Source organism: Geotrypetes seraphini, chromosome 18, assembly GCF_902459505.1.
Source record: "Geotrypetes seraphini chromosome 18, aGeoSer1.1, whole genome shotgun sequence".
Lineage (NCBI taxonomy): Eukaryota > Metazoa > Chordata > Amphibia > Gymnophiona > Dermophiidae > Geotrypetes > Geotrypetes seraphini.
This window is the reverse complement of record NC_047101.1, coordinates 43,437,557-43,465,343: the sequence shown is the minus strand read 5'-3', so window position 1 is coordinate 43,465,343 and position 27,787 is coordinate 43,437,557. Positions and strand designations below refer to the sequence as shown.

Genomic DNA, 27,787 nt, shown 5'->3' with positions numbered 1-27,787 from the left:
AAATGCTTGAGTACCTCAATAAATTCATGTAAACCGAGTTCTCCTGAGAGAACGATATAGAAAATTGAATAAATATTAAATAAGTTGAAAATTAACCTGTCATTGGGAAACCTAGAGGTGCCATAAAATATGCATGGAGAATATGGGGGAGGGGGGTAGAAACCAAAGCTGTTGCCGTCAATAGTAAACTCAATCTTTTCCCTCATTTCTTGCAAGGATTACTTCCTAGTTATAAATTTCTTTCAATTCACTTTCCTTGAATGTAATTCGGAAATGGGATGATTGACCATCAGCGGGTTGTGCTCCTGAGTTTGCCCTGAAGGAGGTCACGAAACGGGGTATTCTGTAGAGGAATCAGCCAAGGCACCTTTTTTGATGAGACATTGATAGCTGTGTGCAACTCTAGATAAGTTCATTGGTTTCTAAGGGATTTTGTATTTTGTTGAGAATTCATTTTTTGACACAATTAGGGGAAGAAGTGACATTTGAAGTTTCCTATTCAGAAATAAATGATGTTTTGGGGGTAATACCCAGTGTGCTATGGTGCAAATATTCTGTGGGAAATAACCGGGTGGAGACTTAAATTACCATGTGAAAAGGTTGTCCCCCCTCCCCCCCAAAACTGATTATTCACCACAAACAAAACGTGAACTTTAAGCTGGTTTATAAAGCATTCACGGGACTATGTGTCTATTTGGAAACTAGGAGCAGGTTTATTTCTTTTGCAAGATTGGTTTTGTGACCTCCTCCAGAACTTTTGAGGCTTTCTCGAGCATGGATTATCTTCAGCCAGTAGGTAGCCAGTGAGCAGAAGTCTTACCTTCATCCGTCTCCTCCTTGGCCAGATTCCAGGCAAGGCCTTAACAGTGTAGAGCTGGTGGATCACACAAAACTAAAGGACCCACATGGTTTCAAACTTCAAATGAGAAGATCACAAAGGCATGCAAGAAAAATCTGCTCCCCAATTCCTCTTACTGGTTGGAAGCTGTCCCAAGAGGTTGGATAGGGAAGGGAAAGCAATAGTATGCTATAGTATCAAAAATGTTGAAGACTACAGAATGACGCGGGGACAAATTTGTCACTGCCCCTGTCCCATTCCTGCAAGCACAGCCTTAATCGCACAAGCCTCGAACATATGATTTTAAAGTGTTTGAGGTTTGTGCAGATGAGGACAGAGTTTAGGCATTGGTGGAATGAGGCATTATGACATCACAATCTGAGCTCTAGAATGTTACTACTTATGATTTTAAAGTGCTTGAGGCTTGTGCAGATGAGGACGGAGCTTAGGCATTGGTGGAATGAGGCATTATGACATCACAATCTGAGCTCTAGAATGTTGCTACTTAGGATTTTAAATTGCTTGAGGCTTGTGCAGATGAGGACGGAGCTTAGACATTGGTGGAATGAGGCATTACGACATCACAATCTGAGCTCTAGAATGTTGCTACTTAGGATTTTAAAGTGTTTGAGGCTTGTGCAGATGAGGACGGAGCTTAGGCATTGGTGGAATGAGGCATTATGACATCACAATCTGAGCTCTAGAATGTTGCTACTTAGGATTTTAAAGTGTTTGAGGCTTGTGCAGATGAGGACGGAGCTTAGGCATTGGTGGAATGAGGCATTATGACATCACAATCTGAGCTCTAGAATGTTGCTACTTAGGATTTTAAAGTGTTTGAGGCTTGTGCAGATAGGACAGAGCTTGCAGGAATGGAGCAGGGATAGGAAAATGAGTTCTCACGGGATGGGGAAAATTTTGTCCTCATGTTATTCTCTATTGCAGACTACTGATCTAGCTGTCTGACGTTCCCACTATCATTATGATTGTCAGTAAGACAGAAAACTGCTGTGCTGATTCTCATTAGAACACGGCAATAACCTTCACACACCAAGAAAAGCAGCTAACAGCGCAGAGCAAGAAAAATCAGCCGTATGAATGGCAGGCAGGCTATCTCACAGCAACATGTTCTCCATTCTAAAATTCTTGGAGAGCGAGAAATGTTGGGGAGACACGAGACTTGTACAATGGAGAAAGCAGACTTCTAGGGTGGTGGGTCCAGAGCTGGAACCGACTCTCTCAAGACCTGAAATTTGAAAGTCTTTATTGTCTGTTAAGAGGAGAGTGACAATGTTATTTATTGAAGCCTATGGGGGTCCATGTTGATGCCTTGTGTTTTATCGATTGTACATTTTTGAATACATTTTTCTCCATGATATAAAAAGTTTTATAAATATGTTTAGCATCAAGGCATCCCTACACCTCCTTTTGTCTTTGTGACTTTCTAGAAAAGGTATTAGAGAAGCAACATCTGCATTAGCAGTTCTACTGTATATGGACAACTGCCCCTGTTCAGCATATTAAAAGGCTCAGAGCTTCTACGAGTACAAGAGGAACCAGTCCTGTTAGGAATTTGTAATCTTTCCCAAACCCATCAATATTCTGTGCTTTGTATAATTGTATTTGTGAGCATGACTTTCAGAGTTTATATTCTCTCCTGTTGGATTTGTTATATAAAAATTTCAATAACATTTGGAATTAAAAAAATTTAAAATAAAAAAAATTATACATACATACACACAGTATATATTTCTTTTTCATGGATTGTGGGGGATGGGGAGAATTTTATCTCCGAGGTCCAGAGCATTTAATTGTATCATCACAAGTACTGTCTACATAGAATTAATGCTCATATACAAAAGGATACTGTAAAATTTTGGGGCCATTGATACTCTTTATTCTTTCTGGCATACAGAAGAGGGGGGGGGGGGTTACAATTCTTCTCTGCACAATTGCCTAGAATTTAGGTTTCCTCCGGACTAGTTTTGGGCTCTTGAGGTCAACACTACATAGCTATTGGGGTTTGTTCACTGCCTTTATGAACAGATTCACCCAAGGCAGTAACTTTTCTCCAATTGCTTGGTCTCCAGCTAGTTCACCTGACGAGCAGCTCTCCTCCTCTTTAGTCTCATCTTTGGTATACTTTATGTACCTGACCTGACCTGTTTGTTTTAACATATATGCTGTTTTGTTTTTTATTTGTGTGTGAACATTGGGGTATTTGTGTGAGGGTATTGTGCATTGAGATCATATCGACTCAAAGCAATTCAAACTATTATAAAAACCAAACAAAATTTACAAACCCGAGTTGTGTGCTTTGTAGATAAGCCCCACTGAAATAATGGGGCTTGCATTAAATGTGCATCAATACTAATACAGGTTAGTAAAGGAGGCTATTAGATCGCAAGTCCTCTGAAGAAGATCTGAATGTAACTCACCTTGAGCTACCAATCAAAAAAGTATGACCTAATATATATTAAACAAAATATACTAGGTCCTCTGCCAACATCCTACCTGCTTTTCTGATAGAGCCAACAAGAAGTGTCAGTGCAGAAATGAGCATGTTTCGACAAATACAATGTAAAAAAAAAAAATAATAAATAAAAAGCCACCTTCCAACTGCAGCATCCAAAAACACTTCCCAGTGGCGACCTCTTTCTGCTCTTATACCATCTGCCCCACCTCTGTCCTGCCAAACAAACATCCTACATATGTCATACAGCACAGATGTCAAGGGCTCAAGAGACCAAACCTTTCAGCATGAACAAGGTCAAGCCTGAGGCTTCCTACCACATCTAAGAAAGGGAAAAAACAAATCCGTTCTGGTCCAAAGAAGCCAGCTTCAGTTCTTAGAGAACATGTTTCTTCCTGAAGTGACAGCTCCCCCTAGACAAGCAGAGATTCCTGCAGCATGGTCCATTCAGTCCCAGTTCTTGGCTTCGGGCCTAAAACAGGTGGATAATGAAAACTCAGCCAAGTCAGATGAGCACACCTTCCCCACAAAGCTCTCGCCTGTTTATTTTTTGTCTGCTCGAGGGGATGGGCGGAGAATATGTCATTCATTTCCCATCTCCTTCAGTGTTCATGTTTGTGGGATTTGCCTATCAAAGCACAGGCATGCATGGCAACAAGCATAGGAATCCGGAGAAAAAGATCCCAATGCACACAGCAGTAGTGAGATATTCCCCTGTTGCCGTAACGGATTGCAGAGCAGTTAGGGCAAGCAGTCACTCACACACTTCAATTATGACTCCAGTGCACAGCACACATCACATGGTAGTAGAGAATGACATGGGGACAAATTTTTCCCCATCCCCGCGAGTTCTTTTCCTGTCCCTGCCAAATTCCTGCAAGCTCCAAATTCATCTGCATAAGCCTCAAACACTTTAAAATCATAAGTGTTCAAGGCTTGTGCAGTTAAGGCTGAGCTTACAGGAATGGGACAGCGACAAAACTCACGGGGACGGGATGGGGAAATTGAGCTCTTACGGGGAAAAATTTGTCCTGTGTCATTCTCTAATGGTTAGATTAACACACCACTAGAATATTCACAATATTACAGCCTGGCCTGTGACTACCATTTATACTTTTTAGCTTTATTCCCAGAACACTAATCCTTATTTTCAGAATTTGAGATTACAAAAAAGTATACCAATAGCCAAGACCAGTGTGTCTCAAACTTTTAGCTCTGGCACATTAAATGGAGCAAATATTTTTTGTGGCACATAATTGAAATTCTAAAATTGCAAAACCAACAACAAATTAAATTTGAGAGTTATTTAAAGTTCTTTAAGCTATGGATATTTGTAACAATGGTGAAATTAAAGTAGATAGACTTGTTAATCAAAAGCGATGGATGTGCTTGGTTTTCAGTGCAAATTAACTCGACAAGCAAACACACATTTTCATCAACTAAAATCTGCAGTCACTCTCTTTTTTTCAAATTTAATTTCTGTCCAAGCTGAAAATCCAAGTTTGTAAAAAGTAAAATAATCTGCCGCTAGTTTCCAAAGGACCAAATCACATCAACGAATGATGCTTGTCTGGGCAGTTGTATTCTTACACACCCAGACACTTATAACATTGACAGACTCTTGCGTACACAACGTACACGTAATCTATTCTAGTGTATACTTATGAAGGGAATTTTTTTTTTATAAAGTAAAATTCAGGGCACACCACTGTGCCGGGGCACACAGTTTGAGAGACAACGCTGACAATGCCCAAGACCTTTATTTTCTTTAGGAATTTCATTTTCTCTTTAGCTCCTGCTATGTCTATTATGCTTTACTTGTCTCTGCATCTTCCTGCTTTAGGGTAAAGGGTTGTTTGGTTGTTTTTTTTTGGGGGGGAACATATCTTCACCACCACCGTAATGGAATGAGTTATCCTGAACCAGTTTTGCTAAGATTTAATATAGTGGACCACCTTTCTGAGGCATTACAACTCATTAGTCTAGTCGGCGAGTAGCTGATATGTCCAAAGAGTCAAAAGCTAATGGTAACTTGCGATGAACTGGGAGGACAAAGGTAGCAAAAGAGCAGAAGCTAAAATGCATTCTCTGCAGATTGGCTTTCATAGTAGCCTAGTAAATGATGGCAGATAAAGGCCCATCTGCTCCATCCAGACTGCCCAACAGTCTATTTTTTTTCTTTGATATTTTTTCTTTAGAAGTCTGCCCAGCACTGTCAGTTACAACTACTGGAGTTGTCATCCAAGCTCAATCCAGCCTTTATTGTAAACCACTTAGATCTTTAATATGCTTAAGCGGTATATCAAATGTTAATAAAACAAACATATAGTCAAACAGTACACTGATCGTGCAAGTCTGCTCAGTTCCGACCCTAGTTCTTCAATTTATACCCTTCACTTTCTAGATTAGAGATCCTCTGTGTTTGTCCCACACTTTTTTTGAATCCTGTCACCAGTCTGCTCTCTACTGCCTCCCTCAGGAAGGCATGCCAGGTATCCACCACCCTCTCCTTGAAAAAAAATTTCCTATCATTTCTCTTAATTCTACCACCCTGTGACCTCAATTAATGCCCTCCTCAGGATGAAATTTGGTTTCCTGACATGTGCTTCCTACTCACTATTATATGTATGGTTTAAAGGTCATGAACCCGATTTACCTTGCCCCCCCACTTAAAAAAAAATCCCACACAAACCTGAGGATTAAGGCCCATCTGGCATTGTTGCCTAGGCAAAACCAGGATGCTCAGGCTAATCTGCCAGCAAGTTCCTGCCACCCTAGAACAAGCTGTGCAGATTTCACATCCCAACGATAAAGAATATGAATTGGGCTTTTGATACGATATCCATCTGCCCCCACCTATCAAAAGAATAAGTTACAAATGTCAATCAGAGCCTCTATTGCTAAAGTTCTTTCAGGTACATTCCTAAGAAGGGTTTTGGCTTGGTAAAATTCAACAGAAAATTAAAAGGTCCTAGACATTCAATTTTCTTCTAAGTCAGTTTTCTATTACATAGCTTTATTTATCAATTTTCACAATTACAATTTCACAAAATAAATCCTAGGAATTAGAACATAAGAAGTTGCCTCCGCTGGGGCAGACCAGAGGTCCATCCTGCCCAGTGGTCCGCTCTCGCGGCGGCCCATCAGGCCTAATTGCCTGAACAGTGTCCCTGACTAATTTTGTAACTGCCTCTAATCCTATCCCTAATACCTACCTCTACTTCTATCTGTACCCCTCAATCCCTTTGTCCTCCAGGTACCTGTCCAGACCCTCTCTGAAGATTATTCATAATAAATTCATCAACAAAAAAAAAATCATTTCTAGCCCACATTATGAGAAGATTTGCCCAAAAGTTTTACAGAATATCTTAAGAATCCAATGGTCTTACATAGCTTTTTATATTCTGCCATAGCACTTATGAGTTCCTGGCGGATTACAACATGACAGGAAACAAACCCGGTTAAACGGGCAATATTGAAAAAAATCAATCATTTCAAAAATTTCTTGACTAAAACCGTTTTTTAAAAGCTTACTAAATAATTAGTTTCTCATCTAACAGTGAGAGGAAGTTTATTCCAAATAGTCAGAGTTTGATAACTAAAAGAAGCACTAAGTTGACGGAATAGCTTAATTGATTCAGATGATAGAAATTATAAGCAGAATTGATTTTGTTGTATATGACCCTGTCTACCAATCATTAAGGAAATTAAATCCAGCAAATAAAAAGGAGCTGGGCCATGTAAAATATTAAAAACCAATACACAGAGCTTATAAATTATCCTAGCAGAAATTGGTAACCAATGTAATTGAGCAAAGTAAGGTGTAATCCTTTCATATTTGGGAATCGAGAATATAACTCTGACTGCAGTATTTTGAACTGTTTGTTATCTATCTTTAGGAGTCTTGTAGTACACCCAAGAAATTATGTTACAATAATCAATTTGCGAAAGAATTAATGACTGGATTACTAGTGAAAATGCTGAAATATTAAAACATTTTCTGACTAATCTTAATTTCCTTAAAGAGGAGGAGATCTTTGTGCCAAGTAAATCTGGAAGAATATTGTTTTGGCTAGTATTTTTTATTACTATTAAGGTTCTCCATTTATCAGTAACACCAGGCATCTCAGCGATTCTCAACCAGTGTGTCGCTAAAAATTTGACAGATTAGACAAAATCTGTGCTGCACCTAAGAAATACATATGCCTGCAAGCTAGGGAGAGCAGAGATCCAGAGAAGTCAGGTACAGTTTTCCCCCGGTCATTAGCAGTCGGCGGTTCGCAGTCCCAGTCATTCGTGGTATTTTCCCGACTGCAACCGTCAACCATAAGAGGACAGCTGTAGAGGCAGGAGAGAGAGTAGCCGGAGCACTCGCTGTATGCTCCGACCGCCTCTTCCTGCACTAAAGTCGGGCCTTACCAATCAGGAGCTGTGTGTCAAAGCCGGTGCTCTGGCTGCTCTCGCCTGCCGCCCTCTCCAGTCTCCCCCATTAAAAACCATATTCGCGGTTTTTCAAGATTCGCGGGGGTTCCTGGAACAGAACCCCTGCAAATTTTGGGGGAGTACTGTACTTGGAAACCCCATTAACTGCTCCCTATTTCTAATCTTCCATTACCCTCAATGATAATAGGTCAGACCAATAATCCATCAAGCCCAGTAGCCCATTCCTACAGTGGCCAACCCAGGTCACTAGCACCTGGCAAAAACCTAAAGAGTAGCCAACATTCCATGCTACCGATCCAGGGCAAGCAGAGGCTTCCCCCATGTCATTCTCAACAACAGACTACACTATCCATTCTTACCACAAACTGGCAATGCGTTTCAAAACTTAACTATTCTCCGAGTGAAAAGATTTCCTCCTATTGGTTTTAAAAGTATTTCCCTGTAACTTCCTTGAGTGTCCCCTAGTCTTTGGATCGATTTTTTTGCTTCGTTAAAAAAATTACACTTCTACCCATTCTACTCCACTCAGGACTTCAATCGTCTCTTTTCCAAGCAAGCTGAAGAGCCCTAACCTTTTTAGTCTTTCCTCATATGAGAGAAATTCCATCCTCTTATCATCTATGTAGGTCTCAATGATAAATACTGCCATCTGCTTCAATTAGAAACATTGCACATCTAATGTTTATAGGTTCTGGGTAGTGTATTTGTAGGGTTTTGTGTTACTCTGGATAGTATCTAGCAGAGGAGGAATTTTGTGGCATTACTAGGGCGACACCAGAATTTGAATATGTTTTGACAAGCTGTAAGGAGAAAAATCCTTTGCTCTGTACTTTAATTGGTTAAAATGTATTGATCTTAAAAGGAAGTTAGTATGAATTTGTCTACCAGTCATCCCCATATTGAAAGTTGTATGCAACACATTAGTCCCAGTTAGCATACAATTTTTGTAAGAAGAAAATAAAAAAAATTGATTAAAAAGAGTTTATAAAAAAATTAAATTGTTTAAGAATGTTTTGTATTCTCTTGCACCACTGTTAATATTGAAAAATCTAGGCTATTATTTTTCTTCAGCTATGAATTTTAGTGTTTAGCATGTCTAACACACAAGCATATCAAATGTCTTAAGAAAAGAAAGGTCAAGAAACCAACCAAAATGATTTTAAAGCATAGTTCATTTAGGACCCTTTTTAAAAAGCTGCAGTACCAAGTCTCGCATGACAAGTACAACACAGTCCATTCAATTCCTATGGGCTGTTTCGCATATGCGGCACTAGTACTCGCTACCGTGGCTTTATAAAACGGGCCCTTAAACAAAGCATTAAAAAAATGAATAAGATACCCACACTTGATCACAAACACAGTATTATACTAAGTCCAGTTAAGCCCCTGGTTCATTAGCGTTAAGGGCATATTCTAAAAAACAGCTGGAATACAGAAGTGGAGTACTGGGTTATTGAAGTAGACTTGAGAACCTGGGGTTAAAATTCCCACTGTAGCTCCTTGTAACCCTGGGCAAGCCTCTTAACTTCACATTTCCCCAAATACAAAACCTTAGGGTTATGAGCCCAGTAAAACAAGAAAATGCCTGCATTTAATACATGTAAATGTAAATTATTTTGATTGTACAGGCAGTCCCCGAGTTACAGACGTCCAACTTAAGTACAACAGTTGCAGCTTCATTCTATTTCACTGAGCAGTATTGCCAGTGGCATAGACTCCTACATTTCTCCTGTAGCAGATTCAGGAATGATGCACAGCCACATTAAGAACAGTGTGTGGTTGTGCATGCTGTACCTGCGAGGAAATATTGCTAGGGACAGTTGGCCCTTCTGTCAGCTGGGAGCAGAGGTTAAGTAGCAAGAATCTTAAAACCTACATGCTCTCAGTTACATACAAATCTGACTTAAGAACAACTTTAAAAATGTAACTCGTTCTTAACCCGGAGACTCTCTTTACCCAAGTTTGATTAATTTTGTCAAGCTACATAGGACAATGCATAATTGAAGATGTGATATGTCTTTTCTCATGACATTTTTAGGGAGGGGGGAGGAGGAGGAGGAGGAGAAGAGACTAGAAACAACAGCTATTCTCAAGTACTGAATAGCAGGTTATCACAAATGTTGGGAACAAGTGTTTTCCTCTATATTGAGAGCAAACAGTGTGACCCATTCATGCTGAACTCCTTTGGAGTCCTCCGCCCTGCCTTAACCGAGGACTCACTATACTCTCCGATGTTTTATGGGACAGAGAAACACCGTGTTAAGAGCAGCCAAGTGGTTACAGGGACAGATCAAGAACCAGAGAAGCCAGTAAGTCTGGTGTCTGGAAGGGAGGAGGGCTGGTTTGATTATGAGGATTTTTGTGGCTCTTTTCACTCAGTATCCAATGGTGCTTAATTGGGCTTCAGATGTATCATCTACCCCTAATAGCATTAAATGTATTACTTGAGTGTACACGGGTACAGCAGGAGTGGCAAGTGATAGGGTAATGCAATCACTATTTAACCTGGATGAGACATGTCTCGTACTACTTTTTGGCCACTTCTCTAGAGAGTCAAAGCTAATGATAAATAGTACCGGTATATGTAAAGTGGGTCTCAGTGACCCGTCAAAAGCACACCAGCAGCGACATTGGTGTGCTACCGTATCTGCTGCTATTAAGCCTTTCCGTTAGCGCAGGGGGGGGGACCCTCCACTACATTTACAAGTCCTCACGTTCCCGAATAGCAAGAATGGAAAAAAGAACGGGAGTTTTCAGTGTACTTGGGGGTTCCCCCCAAACCCATCCTCCCCCACGGGAGCGCAAGGACTTGTAAATGTACTGGGGGGGTTCCTCCCCCACACACCCTCACAGTGCTAATGAAAAGGCTTAAAAGCAGTGGCGCACACATGTCCTGTGTGCAAATGTTGCTGCGGGATTGTTGGTGCGCCAAAGTCCGGCATGCTTTTAATGGTGTACCGTGGGTCTCAGTTTCCAGCCTTGTCAAGAAACAAAAGGTGGGTATGGGGGGGGGGAAAGAACTGGAATTGTTTTTATAATTTTCCAATCAGCTGGAGTGAGGACGTGGGCAGGGAGAGCCATGGGGCCCGAGTTTAAAGTTGTCCTGGAAGAGTTTGTGTTCTGTAAGCCTTAAGCAAGGTCAGGTCCCTTCTGCAGTGCATCTTCATCGCTTAAACAAACAACTTACAGATCAGGCATTATCGTTGCATGTCCATTGAATCCACCATTGTATGGGACCCCACCTGAAGATGTGTTGATCTAAACACGGACCATGTTAGGTCCCATATTTTGTATAAAGTGGTCTATTTGTACGCAACAATCCGTTTTGAAGGAAAGGGCCCAAGATAAAGAAGGGCCTGTACTACCATCCACCTGGGCAAACCGAAGCAAACAATGAAGAAATGGAAGCCGAGATGAAGCGAGAATGCAAAAGCGGTAACACGATTATTATGGGAGACTTCAACAATCCCGGAATAGACTAGAGTCTTGGAAACTCAAACTGTGCTAGGGAGACCGGATTCCTGGAGGCTATACAGGATTGCTTCATGGAACCGACGAGAGGGAATGCCACTCTGGATCTAATCCTTAACGGGCTAAGAGGACCTACAAAGGAAGTGGAAGTAGTGGACTGTTGGGAAACAGCGATCACAATATGATCAAGGTCAAAGTTGAAGTAGAAATACCGAAGGGAAAAGAGAACCACAGCAACAACTTTTAACTTCAAGAAAGGAAACTACGAAGCAATGAGGGTAATGGTAAGGAAGAAACTCAGGAAAAGCTCAAAGAAATCGCAGACTGTAGAGCAAGCCTGGTCTTTATTCAAGAACACGGTGAGCGAAGCGCAAAACCTTTATATCCCCAGATTCAGAAAAGGGTGCAAAAAGAACCGAACAAAAGACCCGGCGTGGATAACTAAAAAGTGAAGAAAGCGATAGGAGATGAGAAGAATTCATTCTGGAAATGGAAAAAAGGACAAAACCGAGGAGAACTGGAAAGAGCACCTTGTGGTTAAAAAAGCAAAAAGAGAATATGAAGAGAGGCTAGCCAGGGAAGTACGAAACTTCAAACCATTCTTCAGATATGTTAAAGGGAAACAGCCAGCTAGGGAGGAGGTGGGACCGCTGGATGACGGAAATAGAAAAGGAGTGGTGAAGGAGGAGAAAGAAGTGGCAGAAAGACTAAACATGTTCTTTTCGTCAATATTTACAAAAGAGGACACATCTAACGTACCAGAACCTGAACAAATCTTCAAATGAGACCAAGCAGAAAAATTAACATCCATGGTGGTAAGCCTTGAAGATGTACACAAGCAGATAGATAGATTAAAACAGGACAAATCTCTGGGCCTGGACGGAATCCACCCTAGGGTATTAAAAGAACTAAAGGAAGAAATAACGGAACTACTACAGCAAAAGTTTGTAATCTATCCCTGAAAACAGGCATGATCCTGGAGGATTGGAAGATAGCTAATGTTACGCCCATCTTTAAAAAGGGATCGAGAGGCGACCCGGGGAACTACAGACCGGTAAGTTTGACTTCGGTTCAGGGGAAGATGGCAGAAGCGCTGATAAGACAGCATCAATGAGCATCTAGAAAGGAATAAACTAATGATAACAAGCCTTGGCTTCTGCAAGGGAAGATCGTGCCTAACGAACTTATTGCACTTCTTCGAAGGAATTGACCAAAGGATGGACAAAGGAGACCCCATAGACATCGTATACTTAAGATTTCCAAAAAGCCTTTGACAAGGTACCTCATGAACGCCTACTTCGGAAACTGAAGAACCATGGGGTGGAAGGAGACGTACACAGATGGATCAAGAATTGGTTGGCGGGTAGGAAGCAAAGGGTAGGAGTGATGGGCCAATACTCTGACTGGAGGAGGGTCACGAGTGGTGTTCAGCAGGGGCGGTACTCGGACCGCTGCTGTTCAATGCATTTAGAAATGATCTAGAAACAGGGACAAAGTGCGAAGTAATAAAATTTGCAGACAACACCAAACTATTTAAGGGGCCTAGGACTAAAGAGGACTGCGAAGATCTACAAAGGGACCTAACATACTAGGAGAGTGGGCGACAAGATGGCAGATGAAGTTCAATGTAGAGAAATGTAAAGTCTTGCATATAGGAAACAGAAACCTGAAGTACAACTATACGATGGGAGGACTGTTATTGGGTGAGAGTACCCAAGAAAAGGACTTGGGGGGGGGGGGGTAATAGTGGACAAGACAATGAAACCGTCGGTACAGTGCGCAGTGGCCGCTAAGAAGGCGAATAGAATGCTAGGTATTATCAAGAAAGGTATTACAACCAGAATGAAAGAAGTTATCCTGCCGTTGTATCAAGCGATGGTACACCCGCACCTGGAATACTGCGCCCAATATTGGTCACCGTACCTTAAGAAGGATATGGCGATACTCGAGAGGGTTCAGAAGAGAGCGACATGTTTGATAAAAGATATGGAAAACCTGTCATACACTGAAAGATTGGAGAAACTGGGGCTCTTTTCCCTGGAGAAGCAGAGACTTAGAGGGGACATGAGAGACTTACAAGATCACGAAGGACAGACAAAGTGAAGAAGGACAGACAAAGTGAAGAAGGACAGATTCTTCAAACTTTCAAAAACTTCAAGAATGAGAGGCCATTCAGAAAAATTAAGAGGGGACAGATTCAGAATCAGTGCTAGGAAGTTCTTCCTCACCCAAAGGGTGGTGGAATGTGCTCCCAGAGGGCGTGATAGGACAGAGTATGGTATTAGGGTTCAAGAAGGGATTAGACAATTTCCTGAAGGAAAAGGGGATAGAAGGGTATGGATAGAGGATTACTATACAGGTCCTGGACCCGATGGGCCACCACGTGAGCGGACTGCTGAGCATGATGGACCTCTGGTCTGACCCAGCAGAGGCACTGCTTATGTTCTTAAAAAAACATTGTCTGCAGTATGGTTTGGCCCCAGTTTACCTTTCCTCTCATTTTAAATTGTACAAGTCTAATAAGATCACTCGAAAAACTTGTTTGCATTTGCGACACCAAAAGCTTGTAATTAAGAGATTTAGAAAAAACATTTGCATTCAGGCAGGAAAATGAATACCTGGTTGAGGACTTTATTCCTCAAGCCCAGTCTTACCATTCCTTTAGAAAGTTGTTGAAAACTTACTTGTTTGATAAATTTGTAACCCGATTTTATCTTTTGCTGTATTTCTCTGATAAGTGTATTTTCACTGCCCTGCACAGTCTTCTTTGATGTGAATCGCCTAGAACTATGAGATGTGGTGGTATACAAGAATAAAGTGATTATTTTCTTTGTCCTTGGTTCACCGCATTTTTACTGCAGACTTTTTGGATTTCCTTTTTCTTGTCCCAGGTCTCAGAGACTGATACCCGCAGAGAACCATGGGACCAATACAAACTATGCCCCCATGTCATTTTCTAGGTTCGAGACTATAAAATGCTAGTAAAAATTTAAGACAACCGGCTACTGAATTCAAAAAAAAAATATATATATATATATATATATGCTGTTAAATGAATTATTTATGTCTTGTTTGCCTTTGACGTAGCAACATGAGTCTTGTCTGCTGATCAGACTCCTACAAACTGCAATGTGCCCAATTGCTCCAGTATCCTACCGTTCCTGGAACAGATTCATCCATCGTTGCTGGCATCAAGGAGCATTTTCCAACATACAATAGGACACTTATTTTCATGTTCATCCACTACACTGTGTTGGTTTTTTTTCTGCACCCAGATCTAAAAGAAAATATAAGTATCTTCCCAGATGATATAAAAACCCAGGCAATTGAATTTTTGGGAAGGTTGTACCAAAACCAGATCAAAATGGAAGGCTCTATTTGTGATTTACAAACAGTTGTATTGTGCGTTATTATAAAAAAATAAATATAAAAATCTTAAGTGTTCGAGGCTTATGCAGATGAGGGTAGAGACCGAAAGGATGGGGTGGGGACATAGTTTGTCCCCATGTCATTCTCTAGTTGGCTGGACTACTGGGAAAAGGTCCTGTGAACGTCAGTGTTGGGTGATCTGAAGAGTATTACCCAGAGAATGCTGCGGAAATGCAGACAGACTGCCTTATGTAGAGCCCGAGAGAGTCAGATTTTATGCAGGTATCATCAGCAAAGCCAGATGCCATTATATAAGGCAAGTAATCTATAGCTGGATTTTCAGCGACACTAGTTGGATAGCAGTTGGTGCTGAAAACAATACACCTGGCTAATACCACAACCAGCATGTTAAGGGAAAAGCAGATCACAGGAGTTGAAATGTCGAGAGTGGGTTAGACTGAGGTGGGGGGAGGGGAATTCTGGAGCTTGGACAATGTCACATATTGAGCATCAATTCTATAATGCCATTAAAGAACAGTGTCAGCCTGAATCGGCATACCTAAATTTAGGAATGACCATTTACACCAGGTCAACATCAGGTATATGTGAGCACGATTAACTGTACCACGCAAAGCGAGTAAGCTAGAATATCCTATAGGTTGCAGATATGACCGTACCCCTCCCAACAGCCCATATGCACCTCCTCTTGAAGTTACATGCTGTCTTACAGAAGAGTATCTATGTGCATTCTTACTTAAAGTTGGCTTTTTCTATGCATTAAAAAAGAAAAAAAAAATTGATTAGGGAAATAGGTACGGCTCAAAATAAAGCTCATGCTGCTCTAAAATCCTATTGGACCGTAAGCTTTAATTTTAGCTAACATCAGATTCTTCCGTTACTTAATCCTCCTTCTAGCCTTCTGTTACCATTGTGCTATTTCCTGGAAGCGGATGGTTAGAGAACATTCCAGGCTTTGTTTAGATTTCGACTCATTTGACCTAAGTAAAAATATTCCTATTTCATCATGAGAAATAAAAAACAATAAGGGAAGGGGGGGGGGTGCGGGTGGGTGCGTAAACTGACTGACTGCTGGAGCAATCAACTCTGTGAAGGGAACACATGTTCTGACCCGAGTGTGGCAAATTCCCAACGTTATCACAGGGCATCAAAAATTTACCACCGCGTATGCTACTTTAAATAACCAGTTTGTACAGTAAAGTTTAATGCTCTATGGAGTTTATGCCTAAACAGTTCATTCTTTCATCAGTTACCCGGCAGGGATTCGGTACATTTGTCTGTGCTTTCTGGCTCAGGGGTAGAGTGGGGGGTGCAGGGAAGGGATGGGGAGGGGGCACACTTAACTTTTCTTCTAAGAGTCAGGAACATAAGCCTGCAGGCTGTGATAGAAGGGTTGTAGGGGGCCATGCTGCTCCAGACAAAAGCAGGAAGCCCACTCAGCTCCACACAGCAAAACTGCTATTGTATGAGCTGTTCACATCTTAAAAAGGTTTTGTTCTGTTCCAGCCACCCCCGAGTTTCAACAATTCTGTCACCACTGACTCAGCTCTTGTTAAATCGTAACAGTAAGTTCAATATAAGAGTCACCATTATCTTACCTGTACAGAGCGACTCGCATATATAAGAGAGCAAGGGTCTGGGTTTTTTTCAGGGGGTGGGGAAGGAAGAAGCATTAATTAAATCAAGTATGAAATATTCATTTCCCCTGTTCTACAACAAAAACACCGATGTATAGCTTGGCTTGACTGCTGCCCAGGACTGGTCTCGAGCCCTTAAAATATTCTAGCTGGAAAGTGAGCTGCAGTAATAAGTAAAGCCTCTACAATCCAATAAAATGTCATTCAGCGGGAGCTACATAGATATGAACCTACAGCACACATCTCCAGAACCACAGCGTCAGAGACGGGCGCACCAAACTCGACACTCGCACTAAAATATGCAGCTTCCTGCAGTGTCGTGCTGGAGCACACACGAGGACGGTTTTCCTGCTCATCCTACCCTGACCTCCTGTTCTCGGGGCGCTGTCATAGCATTTAGAGCAGCACCAGGCAGTGAGAGACGTGGCATTAGCATCAACCGCTTAAATACTTGAAACCCTACAAGCATGCATCTTACCTAAAATGCATTTCATGTGCTACCAGCACCCACAAATGCACTCGTATTATGCAATTGAAGCGATTAAATAGGAATATTCAGCAAACCTTTGTGTTTGTAGCCTGAACTTAGATGATAATGAAAACAAGGGGGGGGGTTAGGGTTATCCCAGAGGTGGGCAACTCCGGTCCTCGAGGGCCGGAATCCAGTCAGGTTTTCAGGATTTCTCCTATGAAAATGTATTGAAAGCAGTACATGCAAATAGATCTCATGCATATTCATTGGGGTTATCCCCTTAATACAACCATTAGTCTATTCATAGTTGACAAAAAGGAAAGAAGTCTGTTGTACTATTAGAACAGCAATCCCCTACAGCTTATGAGTCAAGAAAGATTCCCTGGCCACCAGGACTGTCTAAGGACAGGAGTAGGCAATACCGGTCCTCGAGAGCCGGAGCCAGGTCAGGTTTTCAGGATATACACAATGAATATGTATGAGATGGATCTTCATGCACTGCCTCCTTGAGATGCAAATCTCTCCCATGCATATTTATTGTGGATATCCTGAAAACCTGACCTGGCTCCGGCCCTCGTGGACCGGAATTGCCTACCTCTGGTCTAGGAAAAAGGCAGACACCACCGCTAGGCTAGCCCTCCTCCACCAGCATTGCACTGGAGAATTGAACAGTTCAATTCAAAACAAACAAAAAAGAGGACCTGGATATGTGCGTGTTTACATGTCAGCATCTCTTCTTCATCTTCAGTAACGTTATAAGTTTATAATTGTCCTCTGAAGAAGACAATAGTCACTGAAACTTGGATCCTAGTTGGGACTTTTGTCTTTTGGAATTTTGCCTATTTTTGCAATTTTTAAAGACTCGTTATAAAAATTGGTTGTTATCCCTTGTTTATTATTGCCTGTTCCGATTCCTCAATAAAAATATTTATGTTCAAATCTGTTATTATGAACAAAACATATAATACAAACATAGGTGAGAACAAACAGAAACAAAACAAGCAACAAGGCAGAACAAGTCCCGCATAATACAACCCTCCCCAGTCACCCCCTGATGCCTCCCATCAAAACAAAACAAACCCCCTCCCTCCATGATAGCAGAAGTGATGGCTACCTGTAGGTGACAAAAACACCAAAGGCCTGAACTCTTGTGGCCCTTAAAATAACAAACTTTAGTACAAACTGTAAATAAAGGACTTGTGACCACAGGTTGGATTTGATATCTCCAGTGCTTCTTTTTGTTTGTTCAGTTTTGCCTCGAAGCTTGGTACCTTCTTTCCTTTTCCCCAGTTACATTCAAAAACACTTAGAAGTTACAAAGTTTTAAACACTGTGAAAAGAACGCTAAAAGCTCAACTGTGTATTCTCAGTTACGCTACATGGTAGGTTGATCGACTTCAAATGGTTTATTCCTACTACAATCAAAAGAGAAAAATGCTTCCCCCTTGGGAAACAAAAATTGGGGATATGGTAGGACCAATAATCAACAGGGAACTTTTTTATGCACACAAACACAAATATAATCTATTAGTCATTAAGCCCGTTACATTAACGGGTGCTAGAATATATGTCTGTCTGTCTTTGTATCTCTCTCCCTGGCCCCCTTTCTCTGTCTTTCTGACCCTCTCCCTTCCCCTCCAGGTCCCTGTGCAGCAGTAGCAGCATTTTCACCCACCCCCTTCCCTACTCTTACCAGATGTGGCCTGCTCCTTTTGGTCCCTCCCCCTTCCTTCCCACGGTCTAGCCTGTTCAAAGGGCCCCCCCTTCCCTTATCGAGTTTCCCGCAGGCAAGCCAAGCTTCTTACCTTTTTTTTTTTTTTTTCAGTCCGTTTCCCTCCCTCGCATGGCTCGCGGCTGAAGTCTCTTTGGCGCGTCCCTGCCCGGCCCATAGTCTGGCCTAATGCGGGCAAGTATTGCTGCGGCTCCTCACGATCTCCACCAGCGTCGGAAGCCTTCTCCGACGCTGGTGCGGCTCATGAGAGGAGCCGACACCGCTGGTGCAGCTCATGAGGGAGTCCAACGCTGGCAGCCATTCCTTTCTAGGTAAGTGCTGGGGACCCGCGCATGTGCACTCCTGCGGCCACGGAGATCTTAGAAGCCCGCAGTATGAGTGTGCATGTGCGGCTAGCTTTTTTATTATATAGGATGGGCTAGATTCACAAAGCAAACTGATTGTGTACCGATCAGTTTGCGACCCCTTAATGAGCAAACTTCCCTCTGGCCTGATTCACTTACCTCTCCTGCGATTCGCTTTGAATCCGTGCATGCAAATGAGGAGAAACACATGCAAAGTAGACAGGGACGCAATTCACCAACCACAATTTTAAAACAGACTGGGCTGGCTGATCAACCCAAGAAGCGACTGCTGGAGACCAGTCGAAAACGTCTTTCCGACTCCCCAGCTCCATAGAAGCCCTGCCCCGATGTGTCTCCTGCCTGCCCGCCTCGATCGCGGCCCTGCTCTTCCCCATCTCTCCTGCCTGCTCCTGCCCTTCCCCACACTGTGAGCACGTGGTTTAAAGCGGGTTAAAACCACAGGCTTGCAGGGCTAAAAAAATTTTAAAAGATCGTGGCTCTGACAGGCATGCGCAGACCATCTACAGATGGTCTGCGCATGCGTGGGGATCGCAAAAAAGCGATCCATGCCAGCAGATGGGGGCGCTCCTCCGAACACCCCATCTGCATATTTTTCTTTTCTGAGTTCATCAGACCTGCACAGATTGGGCCCGATCGGGCAGGCTGGTGAATTTAGGTAAGTAGTCTGTAGAAGTGTACCATCATCCAGGTTCTCAAAGCTGTAAGAGCTAGCCCACAATAGACTTTCTTCAAGATCGGTACCATATGACACTGTACAAAGCAAATGGCAACACATAAATAAATTAATTTATACAACACAGGGCATTTTTGATAGGACCTCCAAGTCCTAATTTGAACGTTTTTGAAAAGACGTCCAAAAATCCAGCAGAGAAAAATGTCCATTCTCAAAATAGCAAGACTTTTTTTTTTTTTTAAATGACATGTGTAGACGTTTTGGTCTTTAGAACGCCTATTTTTGGGGGCCATTCTCGAATATAAATACGTCCACATGAAAAACACAAAAAACAAGTTCTTTCTAGGCATTATTAACAAAGAGTTCAGACAGCCCCTCCTGTACATCACAACAAATAGCCCTTATGCCTGCAAGTGTCATTGGGAAGTAAAGAGTGCCAAATTGCACAAAAAAATTCTATAATATTAATAAAGTTAATATAGGTCCTCAGTATTCACTCCTCTCAAGCCAGGACAAGTCATGAGCCACTGTCACCCAACGGGATAATCAAGCGTGAAGCATCCTCGGACCTAGTGCACAACCTAAGTGTCCAAAATAATAAGTGCTCAAAAAAAATGTGGCATTAAAGAAAAAATATTTTTAACAATGCCAAAACACTCCCAAGGTACAACAACAATAAAGAGCATACGATGAGATCAAGAATTAAATACAGGAAACTAGTTCCTTGTTAAAGCTCCCCTAACATCCACTGCTTCAAAACAAGTTGTAAAAAAGTTTGGTAAAAAAGGAAAACAGTTTGTACTTTTCTGAGCATGAAGACAACACTAAACGCTCATTTTGCAAAATTACTTGCTCTACAGAGCTCCGTTTCAGAGAATTGATCCCCTTCCTCAGGAGCAGGCGCTGGATGCTAGCAGAGAAATTGTTGGGGGGACAGTAACCACGCTGAATCTCAAGGCAAATTTTTTTCATCTATTTTGGTTATTCTTTCTTTTGGGTTATATGTTGTTTAAAGTGCAGGTGTCATAACAATCAGCTTATATGCCGCAGGTCCGTGACGTTCTTAACTTAGGTACAGTAGATTTTTGAGGGCTCAACATACAATGCATACAAGATATGGTACCATCTTGACCTGGAACTTTAACGTGAAATTTGCTGCAGTAACCCTTAGAGTGCCCCTCTTCTCTCAAATGTCTGTTAAACATCTGAAGCTTTTTGGGCTGAGAACCTTTCAGCACCCCCTTTTAATACAGGCTATATAATGTATCTGGTCAGTTTGGGTACCGTTTTAGCATTTAGACGCTTTTAAAACAAGTCATAGAAACATAGAAAATGACAGCACAAAAGGGCCACGCCCCATCTAGTCTGCCTACACTAATGGTGCCAAACGTCAAAAAAAAAAAAAAAATAAAAAAGCCCAGGACAGGACCTTTTGTTAAAGGTTTGATTATGCCTGACGAACATCCAAGTCCTAAGCCTGCCCTAAACACGCCCCCTTAAGACCTGGACACAATGGAGACAAAACAAGCAGAAAGGCATCGGGAAAGTCTGTTTTGAGAATATACACTTGGACGTTTTGACTAGTAAGACGTCTAAGTGCTGGTTTATGCTGTCTTTTGGACGTGTTATCTTTTTTGATAATGAACTACACAGTGTTTGAGGGGCAAAAGAACATCCATGAAAGGGCAAGAACCAAGCTTGCAAGGTGGCGGTGCTCTATACCAGGACTACCTATTACTGAAGCTGAAACTTATTGTGTGACATGCATAAGGGTTCCTTGCTTCTAGCTCGGCAGAAAGGATGCAGCATCCAGTGGTGACAGGAAGAGCTCATTACCCAAAAAAATGGTTTGTAGCTCCAGTTAATGATTTTTTAAATGTCTACATTTTTCTTAGGGAAAAAAAAAATCACACACACACACAGCTTTGCATTGCATGAATTTTCCTTAGCCATCAGACTCATGAAGAATTATGGAGGCCCCCAGCAAACAAAAGGAGAAACGGCGGGTAAATCTCTTTACAGCACAAGTAAACACTGGTAAGAGAATGAAAAGAAGTGAATTCCTTTTAAGTGCGAGGGAGAGCATGATGTTTAGTGTGTGTGTGGAGGGGGGAGGGAGGGAGAGTAAAAGGCTGCCCGGCTCAAGGGTTCTTTATGCTTCGCTCTGCCTCATTCCATTCCCCTTCATCAACTCTTAAAATCTGAACTGCCTACCTGCCAAACCCTCATAAGTCAGATATTGCTCATTTGCTGTGGAATTCCACCCATGTGATTCCCCATCAAGCATTGGGCTCCACACAACCACATCAAAGATCTGTTGCTTTACAGCTGTATACTCAAGTTATAGACGGGTAAAAATATAGATTATGAATTTCACAAAGACATTCTATGAGCGATGAAGTCAAGACCCCTCAGAAAAAAATTATTTCAAAGCAAAGTACCAACAGATGTTTATATGCAGGGGGAGTCCACATCTATACACCCACAAAATTAATGAGCATCAGAAAAATCCCGGAATCGTAAAAGGATTCCAAAACATGCAGCTTAAGAGCCGGGAAAGTGACGTTCAAAAACATATTCCATATAACCACAAAGTTCCTGAGGTGGCCAGAACGAAGCTTTGCCCAGCACCAACTACTTTGACTCTTCACCCACCTCAAAAATCTACACCTTACTTCACACACTTGGAAGATATTGTAAATTCATGTCATCATGCTTTACTCTATAAACTCACATGCATCATCTATCTACCTGCCAAGGATTTGGAGACAGCCTCAACTATAGAAAGTTAATTACCAATCTTATTGAAAACAAACCATACAAAGAAGGGTTGGGTGGGGGCGCGAGGAGAATTAAGGATTTTTTTTTTTTTAAAAAAAGGTACTAGCCAATATTGATATCTCTCCAGCTTGCACCTCCTATCTTTCAGCTACAGCAATTATTACCTAGTTCAAACTATTGACACATATTTTGCTCAATGGGCTCCAATGTGACACTTGTTGCTTCTAGATGTCTAAATTCCACCCCGCAACCCCCACTCGTAGTGCAGTCATTATTTTGGCAAATGGGGTGCTTTGGCGTCATAGAAGATGAATCGGGGTGTGCACAGGAGAAGGAACAGTTAAGTGGGGACAGGGAGAAAATTGTTCTTTACCTCCAGGATGAAACTGCTACAATTTAAAAGGTGGGGGTTGGGAGAAGAGAGAAGCTGGTGGATTGCTACCACATGCTTTTGCTAAAATATCTCCCTTCATATGAGATGCGAACTCCTTTCACAAAATAAGAGCGCTCTAGCAGGTAAAATGGAAATTTTTTTTTTTTTTTTAAAGGGAGGATGTGCTCACGACAACCATCTGGCTTGGGTTGCACTTAGTACATCTGGACAGATGTTTTAAGCCATCCCCCACCAAGATAAAATGAAACCCAACACCCAGAATGAAGTGAATTTAGTAAACAATATCTTAAAAAAAGAAAATCAGCCCCTGTAAAGGGGATCAATGAAATTCAGCAAAATTAAGAACACATTGATAAAATAATAATATATATATATATATTTTTTTTTAAAGGTTGTAAGGTGGTATTTTAAGATTTATGCCATGTACATATGAAGCACGATTCAAAATGGTCCAGATAGGAGCCACTCAAAAAGGACGTGAAACAGCCAAGATGGTTTTCCAAACTGTTTTTCATTACTCAGGCTGAGGAGAAACATGAATTTGTCCCTGGTTTGATTTAAAAAAATAACCAACCACCAGCTGCTGGAAATAACCAATGAGTTAAATTAGAACATACAGGTCAGCAATGAAATTTTCTTGAGGTTGACCCAACACTACTAAAACCATAACTCACAAAATGCTAATTCATTTATGACATTAAAGATTAAAATACAAATGATCTACAGGGCTAGTCTTTTCTCCTACTGTGAAGTGTTAATGCTGTCTTAGTACCAGAGCAAAAATTTATAACCTCCGGCACAATTAAAAATCAGAACAGAAATGCATAATTATGCAGCTGAAGTCTGCTAATTACTGCCTCTTAAGGTATAAAAATATGATTCCTTCAAAAACTAGCTCAATGCGGTTTTACAAAGACATACTGCTGACTTTATACAGACAGTACATATATCATATGGAAATTATTTACACATAATATAAACCTCATTGGGGGTAACCTTAGGAAGTACCCTGGCATGCAACTTAGTTATTCCATGCAGTGCTTATTATATCAAAGCAAACAAACAAAAAAAAAAACCCCAAACATACATACATTTAGGACCAGAGGAGAAAGCAGCTATTTAAACACCATTCAGATACTAAACAGCAGACATGCAATTCCCTTTTTGACATGCAACATATTTAGGTATATGTGAAGCTGTGGGAACTGGGTATATGCAATTTCACACACCATATCGTGATTTAAAACACGAATGCAAGCCGGGGGGAGGGAGTAGCATGAAGAGCTGCTCCGAAATGCTGGAAATCTAACCAAAATATGGTGTCGCAGAACAGACTTGTTATTTTCTGCCCGTTTGCTAATTCAGGCGGGCCAGCAAGCTGGGCAGAAAGTCCAACAGAAGAGTTTTCAACGCTAAGCAACGTGGTATCTTCCATCATATATATTAGGTAAAAGGAGAGATTGCACGTTAAAAGCTTCATAAGGAAGTCACGAAGAGATAAGGGGGGGGGGAGTGGTACAGGGTTAGCATTAATGGGTAGGAGGAGAGGGGCAGAAGCAGCAACTACTCTTCTAGCACGAGCTGAACCTCTGCCTTCGCCTTATTCACTGAATTTCCCTTCCTTCTCCCCAGCTCTCTTCCTAGCTAACGTGGGACCGGCCACGGGCGGGCAAGGGAGAGCCCGGGCGCGGCGCGTGACCCACAGCCGGCAAAGGCTCGTGGCATGTTTCAGAGGAAAGAACCCCCCCCCCTCCTCCGCCAGATGGACAACTTCGTGGGGGAAGGAGGAGGAGGAGAAGGAGTAATAATAATGTTTGCCTGCCCCCCAAGCCCCTGCAACCCCCCGAATAGTCATTAAAGCTCTGATCGTTGCATCCGTGGGACTGGGAAACATCGAGAGAGCCCCCCCCCCCCATCTCTCTCCCCTAAATAGTGTGTGTGTGGGGGGGGGGGGATCCCTAGGAAAAAAAAAAAAAGCAGTCTGGGGTCTGAGCACATCTGATCCACTACAGCCAGCTAAGCTCGTAAAACCCCACGAAAGGGAAAGTCAATGCAAGGTCTGTGCAAGCCCCGATCGGAACGAAACGGCGTTTCGTTGGCCTTTCGTCGCCCAGCAAGTGCCTCAAGTTCGGATTCCTTTCCAAGTAAGGCTAGAGAGATGGGCAGCGTTATGATTCAGAAAAAAAGATTTTAAAAAAATAGGGGGGGGGGGTTAATCAGACAATTACTCCCCAGGAGCATATATGCACCCCCTCCCTCCCCGAGAAATGCAAGCGAAGGTCCAGATTGAGAGCTGCTTCAGTGCAGTCTACAGGTGTAAAGGCTTCTCTGCAAAGGAGGGACTGCTGGAGACGGTATTACAGTACGTGCAAGACAAATCAGGGGCTATTTCCGCCCCCCCCCCCAAAAAAAAAAAAAAAAAAACCCCAACAACCACCCCCACAACCAAAAGCCTGGGCAGAAAGATCAATCAAGATGCAAACCCAACCGGCATTCACGTCCGATTTCGCCGGGGTGAACCGGAGCCTCTCGCCTTTCGCAGCCTCGTCGCCCCACCAAAGCAGAACCGACCCCCCCCCCCCTCGTTAACGCAGCTTTTCTTGCCCCTCGCTTAAGCTTTCGGGGTGCAGAGAGACCGGTTCCTCTTCCCTGCAGATGTGCTCTGGGAGGGGGGGGGGCCTGGCCCGGGGCTCCGATGCAAGAAGTCCATCAACCTCCCCATAAATTCAAGCCCTGCCTGGAGAGGGGGGGGGGGAAGGATTGGAGCTGGCTTTTCTGCCCCCCTCCCCTGCCGAACCAACTGAGCCGGGTCCCCAGCAGAAGCCCCCCCTCCCCCTCCGTGCTGCAGTGACCAGTGCCCTGGGATTGGCCGTAGCCCCCGACCCCCCCCCCTCTCCTTACTTTGCCTGAAGCGCTCCATTCCATCGCCCTTCCTCGCGCAGCGGGTCCTCATTGCCGCCTTCCCTTCGCGCCGCTTTGCAGGGGGGGTGGGGGGGGCTGTAATTCACATCCACGGGATTCGACGTCCAGCCAACGGCAATTGAAATGAAAAGAAGGTGGGAAAATGCCCCTCGGAAGAGTTGTCCCGGCTGCGATGGGAGGCGAGAGGCTGCAGGCAGGGACCCAGCCTCCCTCCCGGCCGCCGCTGCTCTGTGTATGTGCGTGTGTGTGGAGGAAGCAACGAACTCCCTCTTTGAGCCGGGGAAAGCGAGGAGGTGGAGCTCCCGGCTTTTTTTTTTTTTTTTTTTAATCAGATTTTTACACTCAGCATTGCTTTCGCCGGGAGGAATTTCGCGGGGCTTTCTCTCTCCGCCTAGCCAGCTTCTTAATGGCGAGTGGCACGCTTAACCCGGGCAGCCGTTGCATGCATCTCTTTGCAAAAAAAAAAAAAAAAAGAAGAAGCAGCACGCGACCTTAGCGGTGCTCCCCTCTCCCCTCGGGGAGCCTCCGCAGTTGCACTTTCCTCCAACTACCTGTAGCTCGCGCGCAGCCCATTCGGCTCCTCAGGCGGCGGTTGGACGCGTGGGCGGGAGAGCCAGCTGGAGCCGCTTCGTAGCGAGCTCGCGGACGTCCTGGCCAGTGACGACCTCGCGCCGGCCGCGCTCTCCAGCAGCCTAGAAGAGAAGAAGAAAAAAAAAAAAGGTGGGGCTAATTCCCAAAACCCCCCCCCCCCTTCTGATTGAATTAAACAGCCCCGGCTCACCGCACCTGCGACGTCGGGTGGCTCGAGCCGGAGTTTGCGGTCCGTTGCGCCAGTTTTAAAGAGACAGCACCCTCCCTTCCCCCCCTCGCAACTTTTTTTTCCCCTGGCGCGTCCTCTTTCGGTCTTTAGTCCGGGCTCGCGATCGCCGCATCTCGAAAATCTCGTCGCCCCCCCCCCCCCCCTAAATGTCGTTTTTTTTAAGCTTCGGCTGCTCTATTCCTGGCGTCACTTGAGCAGTTAAAGCGGGTTATAGCGCCTGCTCGGAAATGAAAATGACAATGGGTGAGTTAATTTCATCAGCTGTTTATCTAATAACTGGATTATATAACAGCAGTGGTGCTGCCGGTCCTGGTGCTTATAAAACAAAAAACCACCACCCAACCATTGCCTTCCTTGGCTGTGGGAATATGTTTTCAAAGTCTACCCAGTGCAAACCAGGCTGGGGATAGAGCTTTGAAGCCTTATTTTTGGTCTGCGTCCAAAAGTATACATTAGTTATTAAAAAATAAAGAATCTCACAATGCACTTTTTAAATATAACTTTGCAGGCTTCTATTTATCCATCCTTAGCATTGCTGTCACTTGGTCACTTCTTTCCTGGACAACCCTTCTTCCTCTGTTGCATTCTTTTTCTGGCCCCTCGACTCATCAATATTGCATTTGGTGGTTTCCATTGTTAACCGGATAAATTAGATTCTATTTACCTATCAGCTTTAAGACTTTATATATATATATACCTTTTCTGAGAGTGACATAAAAAAATAAAAGAAACGATTTGAATCGGAATAAGGCAAACTTACACCAGCCTAAAGCGTCTGTGCATTTCCACTAAGAGATAAAAGGTGGAGCTGCTGGCTGTAATTCTCATTGAGAGAATCGTTCCTTCCAGCCGTTCTAGCTCTGTGTGAAAGGTGCCGCCAACAACGGGACGAAGAGTTGGAGTTTTAACCTTAGGTTTATTTTAGCCTTTTTGCATTTCAACCACCCTTGCAAGTCCTGTCTACTTATTAGAATCAGGGTTGCAGGCTGCATAGTGCAGGATAAACAGGGTGGCCAGAAATCCAGGGCTGAGCTAAAATCTCCCTTCTGGAACTGGCAGCCCAGCTACAACTGCTTCTGCATTTTGAGACTTTTACCAGCTTGGAGAGGGATAGCCCCATCCAGATCTTGGGTTTTAAGAACATAAGCAGTGCCTCCGCCAGGTCAGACCATAGGTCCATCCTGCCCAGCAGTCCGCTCCCGCGGCAGCCCAAACAGGTCACGACCTGTCTGAATCACCAGAAGGGGCCCCCTTGCCACCTTGGTTTCCCATTGAGACTTATCTTCCCATCAAAGTCCTAACCCTCCGGTCTTGCACATGCACGACCTGGTTGGGTTTCTATACTTATTACCTGGTTAGCTTTCTATACCTGTGTTACA

The 27,787-nt window shown here is 43.1% G+C and overlaps 1 protein-coding gene across 6 annotated transcripts in view; it reads right to left on the bottom strand.

Moving 5' to 3' along the window:
- The window catches only part of PCDH1 (protocadherin 1), a 480,648-nt gene extending 454,225 nt beyond the window's left edge, over positions 1-26,423 (bottom strand). The window contains exons 1-2 of one of the 6 annotated variants that reach the window (XM_033927152.1): positions 26,375-26,423; positions 26,140-26,280 (exon numbers count right to left, since the gene is read on the bottom strand). In XM_033927152.1, coding sequence (XP_033783043.1) covers positions 26,140-26,161 — 22 coding nt within the window. In that variant the 5' untranslated portion in view covers positions 26,162-26,280; positions 26,375-26,423. Of the gene's footprint in view, positions 1-25,567; positions 26,051-26,139; positions 26,281-26,374 lie in introns of those variants that run through there. The other 5 variants (XM_033927151.1, XM_033927153.1, XM_033927154.1 and 2 more) reach the window with 5 other exon arrangements.
- Positions 26,424-27,787: the final 1,364 nt, after the last annotated feature.